The following is a 15,280-nucleotide window of genomic DNA, read 5'->3' on the forward strand; positions in this document are numbered from 1 at the left end:
CAAATCAGGGGAAAGCACTTGCCAAAAATGATGAGTATCTCTGAGTCCTTGAGGAAGCACAGTCCAAATCAGTTGAGAGGCTTGGTAATGAGGATTTTCCAAGGCCAAAGGAAAATGGGAGAGCCAGGGAGATTTGGCTCAGAGTGGTGCCCATGCCTGCCTCCCAATCACAAGGTCCTGAGTTCAATCCCCAGTACCAAAAAAAAAAAAAAAAAAAAAAAAAAAAAAAAAAAAATCAAAAGGAAACAGAATGTGTATGTAAAGGAACACAAAAGAAGACATTTTTAAAATGTAACACTGAAAAACCAACATCTTCTGGGATCTGAGAAAGGAGAGTATATGGGTTAGGTCCCACCAGGTGGATTTTTTTTATACCGGGGATCGAACTCTTGTCTTTGTGCTTGTGAGGCAGGCAGCAGCACCACTGAGCTAAATCCCCAGCCCCAGGTGGACCGGCATTAAGGCCTCATTTACCATCTAAGGTTCTATACCAAGCTCTACTCTCCATTTTTTTAAACTCCCAAGACTGTAGGCAGTAGTCCTTTTTTAGTTTGGTACCAGGGATCAAACTTGGGACTTTGTGTTTGCAAGGCAGGTGGTGGAACCACTGAGCTAAATCCCGGGCACTAGTCATTTTTTAAATTTGTCCTTTTTAAACTTTTAAAGCTTCATTATAGGGTAATGTCTCCAGTGAGGAAAAATACGATCTTTGAGATGTATTTGCACCAGGGAAGCTCTTATTGCTCTTTCTACTTTGCCTTTAGTTGCCCATACTTCAGGATTTGTCTTCACAAGTTGGAGGCAGCATATCTGACTTGGGTGTATGTATATTACAGTATTTAAATAACATCTTTCTCCCCAGGAGGGGAACTAGACTTTCAGGCATAATTAAAAAATGGGAAAAGAGAAGGCCTAAGGAAGGGTTGTGAGAAACAGCAAGTTACTACCTCTTCAGTGACTCCTTTCACTGAAGTATGACAGCTGGAAGAAAGGCAGGGGTCGAAAAGGACTGAGAGACACATGCCAGTGTCCGATGATAGGCTGGTTTCTTATCCCTGTCTATAGTCATGATTATCCAAGGCTCCCCTGTGGAGGTGACAGTCTGGCCATATGAAGAAGGCAGAGAGTGCCTTAGGTCCCTTCAGTCTTGCTGGAACAGCTGGTTAAATGGGTCTGATGGGTCTGATCCCTAAGACCTCTGTCCCAAGGGCCAGTCCAATTTTCAGTGGTCACCTTTGCAACTGGGACATGGCTCAGGGGCCCTCTTGTTGTGACAGTTTTTTGGGTTTTTTTGTTGTTGTTGTTGTTGTTGTTTTGGTTTTTTGAAACAGGGTCTCACTATGTAGTTGAGACTGACCTGGAACTCACTACATAGCCCAGGCTGGTCTTGAACTTACAGTGATCCTCCTGCCTCAGCCTCCTGAGTGCTGGGACTAAAGGCATGTGCCACCACACCTGGCTATGACAGATGTTTTAATAACAGTCCCTCTTAAGGTGGCCTGGCTTTTTGCAGCAGTAGTAAGTGAATTTAGTTGTTGATCTCTTCTTGGAGCTCCACAACTCAGATTTAAGAAGTCTATTCTTTTTATAGCCACAACCAAGGCAGCTACTTTCTTTTGGTCTCTTTGTTTTCTTCCCTTGGCTTCTTCCTGGTCTCAATTATAAAAATTGAGAAGGTAATTATCATTAAAGTATCAAGCTTTCTGAAGCAAATGCCATCTTTTTCATAGGTTTTTTCCTAATAGCTGAGGCTTTCAAGGCCAGCCTGAACTACATAACAAGGCCCTGTCCACCCCCCGCAAAAATTAGTATCTTAGGCTGACTGGGTGACAAACTTGTCTTTAAGAATAATCTATCCTGAGTTCAATCCCCCCGTAAAAAAAAAAAAAAAAAAAAAAAAAAGAATCTGTCCTTCTAACAAATCAGGAGCCAGGATGGATGTATGTTTCATCAATGCCTCTTGTAAATGATCTAAGAAGGCAGAGGGGTTCTCATCTTTCTCTTAATGAATAACTCACAATTTAAAATAATCGAAGGGCTTAATTCTTAGACCTTTGAGAATACATGACTAAAGATTTTTTTTTGGTACCAGGGCCCTCGGATCCTTGTGCTTGTGAGGCAGGCGGTGGAACCACTGAGCTAATTCCCTGGCCCTAAGATGTTTCATATTGTAATCTTCCACCTGGTTGTTGGGCCAGGAGGGATCTTGTGCAGAGACTACTTAGGCTCCAGTAGGAACTGGCCATTCTCCTGGCTGCCTGTCCTCTGGCTTTCTAAAATTAACAATATGGGCCAGGGATGTAGCTCAGTGGTACTGCATCTACCTAGCAAGTGCAAAGTCCTGAGTTCAATCCCCAGTACTGCAAAATAAACAAGCATTATGATATTCATCTCCAAATATAATGGGAACTTGTAATGATGTTAGAAATCAATGTTTGATTTAAGAGTATAACATTAAATCTTTGCAGTCTAGTTCATAGGTCTGAGTAAGTCCCCTAAATACCTCAATGTACTTAATAGCAGGGTTGTCTGAAACTTTCCCAGATCTTGTTTGAGGTCACAGACAAAAGGACACATGGACATGGGTAGAGCCAAATTCTCTACCCACCTCCTATAAGGGATATTGTCCTTGAGAAGCTTGAACAAGATCAGACAGGGATGGATACAGCCCAGCAGAAGCTTCAATTAAGGTTGACTTGGAAGCCTCACCCTTACAGTCTGGAGGACAAGGGAGGGGGACCTCAGCCTCAGTAATACTAGGTGTAAAGGTTGTCTTGGAAACCTCATCATTAGGATCTAAAGGGCAAAGGAGGGGAACCTTAGACTCCGTAATAACAGTAGATACATCTGTGCCTTAAGGGCCAGAGAAGCCTGCTTTTCCTGTGGCTTACATTTACATTTTGAACACAAGGATTATCTCTTACTGAAAAATAAAGTCTGAACATAGGGTAATTCTGCCCATTTTCCTCTCTCACAGTACAATTCTAGTTGTGAAATAGTATCGTAATCAATACTTAACTCTGCGTTCCATTTTGCCTCTAGAAAGTTGGCAAACTATGATGGGTGCAGGAAAGTATTGAACAGCTCTTTCTCAATGTGTGAAGGTTGGACAATTTCTAGTGTTTAAGAATGCATTACAGCCGGGCGTGATGGCACACACCTGTAATCCCAGCACTTGGGAGGCTGAGGCAGGAGGATCGCTGTGAATTCAAGACCAGCCTGGGCTACATAGTGCTCCAAGTCAGTCTCAACTACATAGTGAGACCCTGTCTCAAAAAAACAAAACAAAACAAAACAAAAAAGAATGCATGATAGGGGCCAGGGATTTAGCCCAGTGCTTCTGCCCGTCTTGCAAGCACAAGGTCCCAAGATCAATTCCCAGTACCAAAACAAAAACAAAAACAAAAAAAGAATGCTTACGGCTGGGTGTGGTGGAGCACTCCTGTAATCCCAGCACTTGGGAGGCTGAGGCAGGAGGATTGCTGTGAATTTGACCAGTCTGGGCTACATAGTGAGTTCCAGGTCAGCCTCAACTACATAGTGAGACCCTGCTTAAAAAAAAAAAAAAAATTACAGGCCAGGGATTTAGCTCAGTGGTTCCATCTCCTGCTTCACAAGTGCAAGGACCTGAGTTCCATCCCTGGTACCACACACACACAAAAAAAAACTACGAAGGAGTAAGAAAATTTAACTTTGAGCTTCCCATCTTCAACAAGGGGAAAATAGGTGTCCCTTTTAATCCCTACTTTTTTTTAAAAATTTTTTTTTGTACTGGGGATCAAACTCGAGACCTTGTTGCCTGCGAGGCAGGCGGCAGCACCACCAGAGCTATATCCTCAGCCCTGCTTTTTTCTTTTTTGAGACAGGGTCTCACTATGTAGCCCAGGCTGGCCTCGAACTCTTGGCAAACCTCTTGCCTCAGTCTCCTGAGTGCTGGGATTACAGGTGCAGCACCGCTCTGGCTCTCCTTGGTTTCTGTATCCTCTCAAGGTGTCGCCCAAGGTGACCTTTCAGAAGGTGGCTGCTGTCTGGCAACTGACCAGGTCAGACTAGTCACCCTTACCAACACATGGTCCTACCTTCTTCAGAAACTCACACTCCTAATTCCAGCATGTGTTTCCAAAAGCACAAGCTACAAGGGGTTCCAGCTGTAGCACTCATGTTTAAAGAAGGAAGCAATGCTAGCAGAATTAGAACAATAATCAAGAGACCTTAACAACTGTTTTCCAATTCTTTTAAAGAGAACAGAGGGGGGATCAAAGGGCAAATTGGAAGTGGTTGGAGCCCTTCTCAGCCTGTGCAAAAAACAACAAAAACAACAACAACAACAACAACAAAAACCACTTCCAGAGATAGAGGCAAGTAATGGCTTGGAAAAAATCCTTCCCTGGGCCCGAGGGCAACAAAGTCCCCAAGAAATTTGTGCGGTCTACCTAATACTAGGCAGTCTTCCTTCGCAGCAAAGACAAGGCTAAATTTCTACCTCTGTATCTGCAACACACTTAGGAAACTCACCTGTACCCATTGTGCAACAACAACTTACACATTAGTGAAAGTACTTCCTTCCCTTACACACATGAAAAATAACAAGGCCTAGGGTAGGGGGAGAGAGCCATGAAGTAGGGGATTCCCTTAAACTGAATGTGTTTTGGTTCCTTACATATTGTGGCTTTAGGAAATAACTCCTTCTGGTCTCACACAGAAGTCAGTTCTTTACATGGGGTCTCAGGTTCCGTTTCCTAGAGGCAGGAGTCTGTGCCTAGAACACTAAGCGAGACATCACTTTCATGTGTGTTCTCCTGGATGGATACAATTTGGATGTTTCATTTGACCCAGAGACTGGGTATGTGTTCTTCATCTAAGCTGACTTCCCTGTCTTCAGCATTAGCAAATACTCATTTTTTCTTTTAAAACTTAATGTAATTTTATAAGATATAAATGGTGGCCTCTCTGAGCTACCTGGCTCCGGGAGTGCCATCTGGCCAGACTAATAAAGGTCTATTTACCATCCAGCCTGGTGTGTTCCTTCCTGGGTTTCTCGTTTCTCCGTCAAGCTCCCAGAGCCTCGCTGGGTGTTAGGGCCCAGCATCGTGGAGGCATTTTTGGCTCCGTGGAGTGGAAGTGAGACTTTAAATCTTACATATTGGAGGCCCCAGCGAGATGCCCAAGTGGGAACTGTAAATCCAGCCGAGTTTCTCTGTCGTGGGATCCAGCAGGAGATTCTCAGACATAGACCTTTGAAAGCCTCCGGAGGTAAGCTTTGAACCAGTTGCAACTGTCTGTCAGGATGGAGGTGGCTGACAAGCCAGGAAGCCTCCTCTGACCCCGGCCCTGACGAGGACTCCGGGTAGTAGAATCAAAGCTGTTTTCTGTGGCGTCTGTTTGTCTTGTCAGTGTCTTGTCTGTTTTGTGTTAACTTTGTGTTTTCCTTGAAACAGGGATGGGAAGATCCAGCTCCAAGAACACCCCGCTGGATTGCTTTCTCAGTCATTTTAAAATTGTTTTTTTCCCCTGAGCAGGAGGATGATTACGGGGTTAAATTCTCTCATGGAAAGCTTTGCTCCCTGTGTCAACCCGAGTCTCACCGGAGCAAGCAACTGTCTGCCTCCTCGGAAGGGAAAAGGCGCGCCCTCAGGATTTCCTGGGTTCCCTTTCTAGGACGCAGAGGCCAGCTCATCAATAGTAAAACAGAAAGAAGGAAAATGAATAAAATCATCTGTCTGAATGGTGAGATCCCCTGGGCTGCTCCCTAGTTTGTCTTTAAAAGGGGACCCAGGGAGGGAATGTATTAACTTCTTATGTGACTGTGTGTATGAAAGAGAGTTGGTTAGGAGAGTGAGTGGAACAAGCTCGGTAGCCTCCTTTGTACATCAAAAGAAAGGGAGGGTGGCTTGCGCTCAAAGAGCCCTCCAGGCGAATAAACAAGGCTGTTTACTGGAACAGCACCCCATCCTTTGTCTTGCATCACCGGACAAGGGAATATCTAATAGTTATGGGAAATGCTAATACTAAACCAACTGTTCTCAAGTGCATAATTCAAAATTTTGATACAGATTTTATGGGGGACTATAAGATAAAACTGCAACCAAAGATGCTTAAAAACTTTGTGAGTTATCATGGTCTCAGCTAAGCCAGACTTGGCCCCCAGAAAAGTTATCTGCCTTTGTTTTTCTTACCTGAGACTTTGATAATGTGGAGCCTCTTGTGCTCTAGGAGCTGCTTTGACTTCTCGCCCTCCACCCACTGCCCCTATTCTAGAGATTAAAAAGGAGTTTAAGGATCCTAATAAGGATATGGCTTTGGAAGTAGAACAATTAAGAAAAAGTTCAATTGGCTGAAGAAAAACAATCACTTCTCTGGTGGCTAGAGGATATAATCAAAATTGATAAAAGGGCTCCATTGTGTAAAGGAGAAGTAGTTAATAAGCTTACCCCGCTCCAAGAGGTGTTGAGGGAAGCCAAAAAGGAAGGAGAAAATTTAGGCAGTCTTAGTTCTTATGCCTATCCTGTTGTTGAGGAGTTAGATGGCCAGGGACAAAGGGTAAGAGGACATAGACCTATAGATTTTAAAATGGTTAAAGAATTAAAAATGGCCGCAGCTCAGTGTGGGACAAATGCTGCATTCACTCTGGCTATTGTTGAATCATTGCAGTTATCTTATATGACTCCTAATGATTGGAAAATGGTCTGTAAAGCAACCCTAATTGGGGGCGATTTTCTTTTATGGAAGTGCAATTTTTTTTTGATAATTGTAAAGAGACTGCCCGCCAGAATGCTCTTGCCGATATGGGTCATGTTAATTTTGAAATGTTATGTGGTGAAGGTGCTTATGAAGGAACCTATCAACAGATTAATTACAACCCTCCTGTCTATGCACAAATTGCCTTAACTGCTCAGCTGTAACTTGTCTCTTGGCCTCGTGTTGGTAGGGAAATAAAACTTTTAATAGATATGTAGGACTAGTAAGGGTCCCTCTAGCCCAATGGATCCCTGTGGAACTCGAACAGCATTATTATACTATAGCCTTGATGATGAGAGCTAAACGGGACTTTGGAATTTCAGCTATTACTGTGGCTGCAGTGCTGCTGCCTCTGCAGCCGTCGCCACTGTTACATTGTCCCAGACAGCCATACAAGCTCATGCCATCAATCAGCTGGTGAAAGTGTCTACATGTGCCTGGCAAGCTCAAGAAGACGTCAACAGTCACTTTTACGAGGGACTATTGTTAATTCAAGGACAAATTCATCTATATAGATTGGTTAAAAGTGCTTGTGATCCAAGATTTGATTTCTGTGTTACACCTATCAGAGTTAGCAATGGCAGTCTAGAAAGGAAATTGCTCCGAAAAAATTTTCATGAACATTGGACTGCTAAATATTTCAATTTGACCCAGCAATTGTCTAAGAAAATTTATAAGTTATCCTCTATACATGTTAATCCTTTTGAAGTGGATACCGCTTTTCTTGATAGGATTTGGGAGAATTTAAAGAACTTGTTTGATCCTTCCTGGATTGTGATATATGTTTGTATGGGAGGTATTGTTTTAATTCTGTTGTTAGGAATAAGATATTGGTTCCGATAAAAACAAAGACAGGCCTATATACAGCGCAAGACCCTACATGCACTCATGGCCCTCAAGGAAGGCTCCCACGAAAATTTGGGTATTTACCTCGCTCAGATAAAAAGAGAGCTTCAATGAGGGTCCAGTAAGTCAATGACGGGTAAGAGGAGGAGAATCAGATGATCAACCTAAGACAGGAACACTTTCATAAACTGTTGGTGTTTCCTATGACGGGTAAGACTTCTGGTGGCTCCTCCCGACCTAAGACAGGCTGGGACATACCCTTGGGAAACATTAAAATTTATAAAAACAAAGGAGGAATTGTTGGGCACTGGCCTGTGAGCTGGTGGAAGTGCTGCCATCTAGAGCTAAGTGGAACCATTTTTAGAGATAAATTTCCTTCCTGAAGTTAAATTTCTAGAATTGTAGTTCTTTGTCCTAGTACACACCCATTAATCACCCATTAAGGTTGCCTTTGTGATTATAGCCCATAATCGTTTGTAGTTAAACCTACTTCCCTCTTTCGATTGTGGTTTTTTGCTTTAAAAGTCTGATGCTTGCCTGCCTTGATCATAAAAAAAAAAAAAAAAAAAAAAAAAAGATATAAATGGTTGGTTAATGGACAGGCATCACCAACCTGACTGACTTCACTAGCCTGTGGAAAAAATATTTCTATATTATCCAACCTAACAATGATTGTGCATGTGCTGGTTAAAAATGTCATCTTGGACCCCACATTTATATGATAAATAATTCTAATTTATACAATCATCTTTCTTTTGAGGCCTGGCCTTTGACAGATGTGCCTCCATCCATAGTTGCAATGTATTCTCATCTTGTGCACTGACTCCCTCAAGGGCCCAGCCCTATCTCACTCTCTAGTATTTCTATTTCTACCCAACTTAGCTGCCCTATAATACTGCCATCCTCGTTACAGAAAGACATGCAGTCGGAGAACTTAAAATAACTCCCTTGTACCAATATTCCTGAACATGGACAGAAGCCTGGGACTCACCCCTTGAGCTGAAAGGATATTAGAGTGACTGCATATTTAGCTGGTAGCAATTATATTTCTTTGGTAGCAACTATCTTAAACCAGCTTAAAGCTGCCCAGGAATCCTTATATTAAACATTTCTGCACTTCTGCAAACTTTTTAGTAAAGAACCACTCTCCATTTCAGATGACAAAAAAAAGCCAACCAGCTGCCTTACTGGGTGTTTTCTGCTGGGTCCCTCAGACCTGGGAAGCTCCTCTTATGCTACCTATGGCCTGATTCCCCTGGACCTCATACCCATTTATTTCCCTCTGACTTTCCAGGAAGAGAAAGGAGAGAGCCAAGGAAGCTCTTCAGGCCATCTGATATCAAGAGCCTCATTTTCTCTTTCCAGTCCTACCTCTTGGGGTGGCCCAGTTTCCAGTGGACACTAATGTAAAGGAGACCACAATAGCCAATGCCACACAGGGCACCTACGTGGAAGTAGGGCTGTGTGTTGCAGTTCGTTGAGGTTGTATCCACCCTTACAGGAGGACTTCCCAAAAGCAAGGTGAGCTACTGAAAAGCCACTGGGGGGGCGGAGCTGTTTTCTTGAGGTCTTAAAACAAGTCCTGCTGGGTGTGGTGGTACACACCTGTGATCTCAGCCCTCAGGAGGCTGAAGCAGCAGGACTGCCGAAAGTTTGAGGCCAGCCTGAGCTCCACAGTGAATTCAAGGCCAGCCTGAACTACTTACTGAGACCCATCTCAAAACACCTAAAAATGAGGCCAGGGATTTAGCTCAATGGTTCCACCACCTGCTTTGTAAGCACAAGGTCCCAAATTTGATCCCTGGAACAAAAAAACAAACAAACAAAATTTTTTTAATTAAAAAGAGAAGCCCTGGGCCAGGGATTTAGCTCAGTGGTTCCACTGCCCACCTTGGCAAGCACAAGGACCTGAGTTCAATCCCTGGTACCAAAAACAAAACCAAAAAAAAAGCCCTGCAGTGATAACCTTACATATGCACAGCACTCCAGGAACTCCACCACCTGCAACACCTGGCAGTATGTTCCCTTTGGCAGCATGTACGCTACACCTGGTGGAGACACCCAATGCTGGCCATACCAGCCTTTGATGGAAATGCAGGATTGGGTGCAAAGGTGAATGGTGCGAGGACAGCAGACTTCCCAAAGGGCAGAGAATGGGCCCAGGGGGCTTTAGAGAAATGGAACAAGGAGAGGATTTGTCCATGACTGCCTCCAACTCCCTCCTTCAACAGCTGAGGAAACTGAGGCAGAGAAGAGTGAAATCACTTGCCCAAGGCCCAAGGCCTAATGAGTAATAGAAGTAGAGGGCAAGAAGGAGATTGCACAGAGGGGCTGGCACTTCACATAATCCATATTTTCACATTTGTCCTATTATTTAGTCCTCACTGAAACACATCACACGGGTCCGTGAGTGGCCTCAGGCAGGTTACATAATGTCAGTGGGCTTATGTTTCCTGAGGTGTAAAATGAGGTCAATAACAGTACTGTACTGACCTGAGAGGCTGTTGAAAGTTAACACATAAAAAATCTGTTTTGGAACAACACCTGACTGGTGACAAGGGCTGGGCAAATGCGTCAGACACTACTGTCATTCTCCACCCTCAACAGATGACTTTCTTTGGTGGGGCAGGGGCTGGTGTGAGACAAAGTCATGTCTACATAGCATGTAGTCCAGGCTGGCCTTGAACACACAGAGCTCCACCGAGTGCTGAGAGGCCTGCGCCACCGTGCTGCTTAACAGAAGACAAAGCTGAGGTTCTAGAGAGATTCACTAGATTTGCCCAAGGTTTTACAGCTGGTTCACTTGCTCTAACCCAGGCGGGCCTGTGTGTCCAATGCAGTGCCAAGACTGCTGCGAGCTATGGGATCCTGACTCTCGGGTCGGAGCTCCTCCACTGGACATGACTGCAGAGTGGGGCTCCCTTACCGGGGTGCTGCGATCCTTCCCAGCTGCCAACGCCCAGGTCTGTGGGTTTTGACCCTTCTCGTCATGAAGCCGCAGGTCACCCCCTGCATCCAGTAGTTTACTGAGGATCCACTGACTGCCTGAAAATGCTGCTGCATGGACAGGGGTGCTGCCATCAAAGCAGCGGCTGCGGACAAAAGGGGAATGGGTAGAGTGAGTGTCCATGGGAACACCCCTTCCCTCCACGGAGAGAGACAGGGCTCCCCGGCACGATGGCAACCTTTAGTGATGAAGATTAGAAGAGACCTCTGGCCTCTGCCAACGGGAGCTTTACACACATCCCTTTTTCTATCCTTACCTCAGCCCGTCAAGGCGGCACCATCTTGCGCAGCCGAGATGAGGAATCAAAAGTGCAAAGCTGAGGTTCACACTGAGAGATGGGTCTGATTCCACACCCCAGAGTTCTTCCCCTACTACCCTGTGATACTGGCTGCCCTGAAACGCTTCCTTCACGTCTACAGGCTCCTAGGGGTCAGGCTGATCGAGCACAGGAGGACCAGAGATTAGTGCTCTTCTCACCGCCACCCCCATCCTGTGGCAGGAGGCCCCGAAACCCTCAGCATCACCTTTCCGGGAAAAGTTCACCAGTTATACTTTTATGGCGTAGATCTAGACTGTCCCCTAAAGTCTTGTGTTTGACACAGGGCTTTTGGAAAGTGACTGGATGATGGAGCGCTATACTCACTTGTGGACTGATCCATTGATTAGTGCCTGGTTGAAAGAGGCGCGTCACTGGGGTGTGCCTTTCTCTAGAGGTTCTGTTTCCCTGTCTGCCTCTTCACTTCTCTGCTTCCTAGCTGCCATGGACTAAGCACCTTTCCTCCACCATGCACTTTCGGCTTTCTCTCAATGGAACCACCATGCCTTCCCACCATGCTGTTTCTGCCTTCTGCAATCCAAACACGGACTGAACCCATAGGAAATGGAGCCAAATAAACCTCTCTTCCTTTAGCTTATGTGTGTTGGGTATCTTGTCCCAGCAACAAGAACATGACTAATATGCCAGTAAATGATAGAGGCCACAAAAGGACAGGCTGTATTGTGTGCGGAATATGTGGTATGTAGCTCGAGCTAACCTGGTTGCACATGAGAATGACCTGGAGCACTCTCTCCCAAAAATTGAAAGAGAAACAAAAACCAGGGCACAGCAGCTCACACCTACCTCTCTGGAGGCTGAGGCAGGATGGCAATTTTCAGGCCAGCCTGGGCTACACAGTGAGTATGAGACTAACCTGGGCCACACAGCAAAACCCTGTCTTAAAAAAAAAAAAAAATCATCTAAACAAAACACAAACAGAAGGAAAAAACAGAAGAAGAATTAAGAACTGGAGCACAAGGATGATGACTAGAAAAAAACAATACTTTTCCAACTTTCCAATTCCACTGGGGGGGGTGGTGCTTTTAAACTCCAGACAGACGCCCAGGTTTCTTGCTCAAAGGCAATACTAGTATAATTAGTTTTTGTTTTGTTTTGGATTGAACCCAGAGCCCTGCATACATCAGGCCAATGCTCTATCACTGAGTTACATCCTCAGTCCCTAATACAAATTTGTGTTTGAGGCCAGGCTAGACAATTTAGCAAGACTATCTCAACACAATTAAAAAGAGCTGGGGATATAGCTCCATGGTACAGCAGTTGTGTAGCATTCATGAGGCCCTGGGTTCAGTCTTTAATACTTTAAAAAAAATTATGTGCTACATAAGCTGTTCATGTAAATTTTTACATCTAACACATCTTGGAAATTTTTCCACAGGAGAAAACAAGTCATTTCACACTTCCTTTCAACAGCATCACAGCTTGGAAACCTAGTTGTGGGGATGTTAAATCACTTAAGCAAATGGAATACATGATATAAATTTTAACCCAGGAGTGGAAGTAAGCCAATGGTGCTTGTAATCAGTAATTAATGAACAGATGGTACCTGGGAGGGTCCTGGGAAGAGCCGAAGTGTTTCATAAAAAAGATTCACATCTGGTCAATTCTCTGCACTGTGTTGTTCTTGCATATTAAATCAGAGCCAACTGCTGGACTCAGATTCTTTTAAGTCTGAACTATAAAAGTCAGGAAGTCATCCTTCCTTTTTTCTTTTCTTTTTTGGTACCAGGGATTGAACTCTGGACCTTTCACTTTCAAGGCAGGTGGTGGCACCACTGAGCTAAATCCCCAGTGGGAAGTCATCTTTTCTTACAAACTAATTCCTCCTGGTGACGAACCTGGTTTTGGAGATGTTAAATTGCTTAAGTAAATGGAGTACATGATACATTTATAACCCAGGAATAGAAATATGTGAACAGTGCTGTTAATGAGTCAGCAATTAACATCTTCACTTAATCATTTCAGTGAATTTATGTAATTGTTTACAAAAATTTCATTGACATTTAAATTATTTTTCACCATGGGCACATGTGAAGTACACACAACTGTACTTTATTGGTATAAATTAGCACAGGTTCTCTTTTAACTCAGAACTCATTGTCCCTGGCTGGCCTCTAACTTGGGGGTGGATCCTATACCTCAGCCTCCCAGTGCTGGGATCATAGCTGTGTGCCACCACATCCAGCTCACCTCTCCTTTGTTGTTTTTTGTTTTGAGACAGGATCTCCCTATGTAGTTCAGGTTGGCCTCAAACTCACAGCGATTCTCCTGCCTCAGCCTCCTAGGATTACAGGTGAGGGCCACCATGCCTAGTGTCCCTACTTCTTTTAAGAGCGAATGGTGGCATGTGTCTGTTATTCCAGCACTCTAGAAAGGCTACAGCATCAGGATAGCAAGTTCAACTGAGAGCCCAGTATAGGCACTTTACCAACTTGGTCAAACCCTATTTCAAAATAAAAAGGGCTGTGGATGTAGCTCACTGTGAAGGACCAGGGCTCAACACCAACCCCTCCAAAAAACCCCAAACCAAACAAAATCCATTCTTCAATTTCTAGACATTCCTGTTATTGTACGTAATGATTTAGATCTGATCCATAGGTGTCTACCAGAACATCAACTAATTTCATAAAGCCCAATAATTCTACCAGAGAAAGTGCTGTCTACCGAGGGGAATTTACTTCATCAACATATATAAATCCTGAAAACCAAACATAGAATCAATCCAAATATCAAGAATGTTCCTAGATGGGCATGGTGCTGCACACCTGTGGTCGTAGCACTCTGGAGGCTGAGGCAGGAGAATTGCCACTAGTTTGAGGTCAGTCTAGGCTATACATTCCATTGAAGGCCAGCCTGAACTACATAGAGACTCTATTTCAAAAAACCAAAAAAGTTCCTGAAAAAGAACGAGGAATTTTATATGGGGAAGTAATTTTATGCTGTACTTTTAATTGCTGGTGTAAAATTTAAAACTAAAGTCACCCAGCATGGTAACAAATGTTTCTAATCTAAACTACAGAGGTGGTGAGGCAAGTATTTGAAATTGAAGGCAAAGTTGGGCGACTTTGAACTTGAAAGAGACGTGGATGGTATGTCATTTATCATTAAAACTGAGATGCTTTCCCAAGTGTAATGCCCCAGGCCTGTAATCCCAGCACTTGGGAGGCTGAGGCAGGAGGATCACTGCCAAGTCCGAGGCCACCCTGGGCTACATAGTGAATTCTACGTCAGCCTGAATTACAGAGAAAAGACCCTGTCTCAAAAAAAAAAAACAGAACAAAACAAAACAAAAAACAGAAAAACAAAACTTAGCCGTCTGGTCGGTGAGTAAAAGAAAGCTGTTCGTGGACAGGCAGAAATGGGAAACACAAGTTTGAAGCATTGATAAATATTTAAAACCTCCATGCTGGGCGTGTTGGCCTCCACCTGTAATTTCAGCCAGCACTTGGAAAGCTGAGGCAGGAGGATCATCAGCACAAATCCAAGGCCAGCGTGGTCTCATACTCAGATGAGGGCCACGAAGAACTACACAACAAGACCCTAACTCAAAAAAAAAATTTTTTTTTTTTATTTTTAAATTTAATTTTATCCCATTGCCCCCGTGACGCTTCCTCCTTTCCCTAGGTTCAAAAGCTTTCCAAATAAAACCTCTTAAAACTTCACTTACCAATCAGGCAATGTGGGCAGACTTTGTCTCAAAATTGAAAACAAGGGAACTGGCTGGGGGTGTAGCTCGGCGGTAGAGTACTTGCTCAGCCTATTCAAGGCCCCGCGGCTCAAACTCCAGCACAGCGAGAGAAAGAAAGAGAAAACGGAAAAACAAAACATGGACAGAGAAGGAGAAGGCCTTGTCCTTGGTTCCACACAGATGATGTAAAATACAAGGCCATCCCAGCCGGCCGCGGTGGTCCCGTGTAGTCGGAGCCTTCCGGGCGAGCGAGACAGGAGGCTCCCACAAGCTCAAGGCCAGCCTAGGAAATGAAAGCCCGTAAAAGGGGTTGGCAACACAACACGTTAACTAGCTCGGCGCCGAAGGCCCTGCCTGGGTTCATCCCCACTACCAGCTTATTCGCTGCAGCAGAGGATTTCACCGTTAACAGTAGAAAAATTTGAGTTAAAATGTGAGGTGAGCCGGGGCAGTTAAGGGACTTAATTAAGAGAGAGGCCGTCTGAAAATAGAAGCGAAGCCAGTAGGGCTGGGATGGGGTCTAGACCACCGACCCAAGCAGGAAAGAACCCCGTCCAGACGGACAGCTCAGCTTGGTGGGCGGCGTGGTGGTTGTCGCGTCTTCGGTACCCAGACCCGGGAAAGGAGCGGTAAAGAGTACGGCAGGGGCACAGGTGGGAGGCTAAGG

The 15,280-nt window shown here is 44.5% G+C and overlaps 1 protein-coding gene across 1 annotated transcript; it reads right to left on the reverse strand.

Moving 5' to 3' along the window:
* Positions 1-1,403: 1,403 nt before the first annotated feature.
* On the reverse strand, positions 1,404-15,274 carry LOC117285875 (ankyrin repeat and LEM domain-containing protein 1-like). Its single transcript, XM_033762950.1, has 3 exons — positions 14,593-15,274; positions 10,511-10,676; positions 1,404-1,654 (listed from the first exon to the last, which is right to left on the reverse strand). Exons 1-3 carry the CDS (start codon positions 14,751-14,753, stop codon positions 1,607-1,609), a joined length of 375 nt encoding a protein of 124 aa, XP_033618841.1. The 5' UTR covers positions 14,754-15,274; the 3' UTR covers positions 1,404-1,606.
* Positions 15,275-15,280: the final 6 nt, after the last annotated feature.

The sequence above is a fragment of the Fukomys damarensis genome, unplaced genomic scaffold, assembly GCF_012274545.1.
Source record: "Fukomys damarensis isolate Sample0158 unplaced genomic scaffold, DMR_v1.0_HiC HiC_scaffold_13, whole genome shotgun sequence".
Classification (NCBI taxonomy): Eukaryota; Metazoa; Chordata; class Mammalia; order Rodentia; family Bathyergidae; genus Fukomys; species Fukomys damarensis.

Bases quoted from the DNA above. Each gene is read 5' to 3' on its own strand.
- LOC117285875 (XM_033762950.1), bottom strand. From the start codon at position 14,753: ATGTTTTGTTTTTCCGTTTTCTCTTTCTTTCTCTCGCTGTGCTGGAGT. The intron at 10,677-14,592 runs GTAAGTGAAGTT...TTTTGTCCGCAG, and splicing joins CTGCCCACATTGCCTGATTG to CCGCTGCTTTGATGGCAGCA. The intron at 1,655-10,510 runs GTAAGGGAGCCC...TTTATAATTGAG, and splicing joins GGAAGGATCGCAGCACCCCG to ACCAGGAAGAAGCCAAGGGA.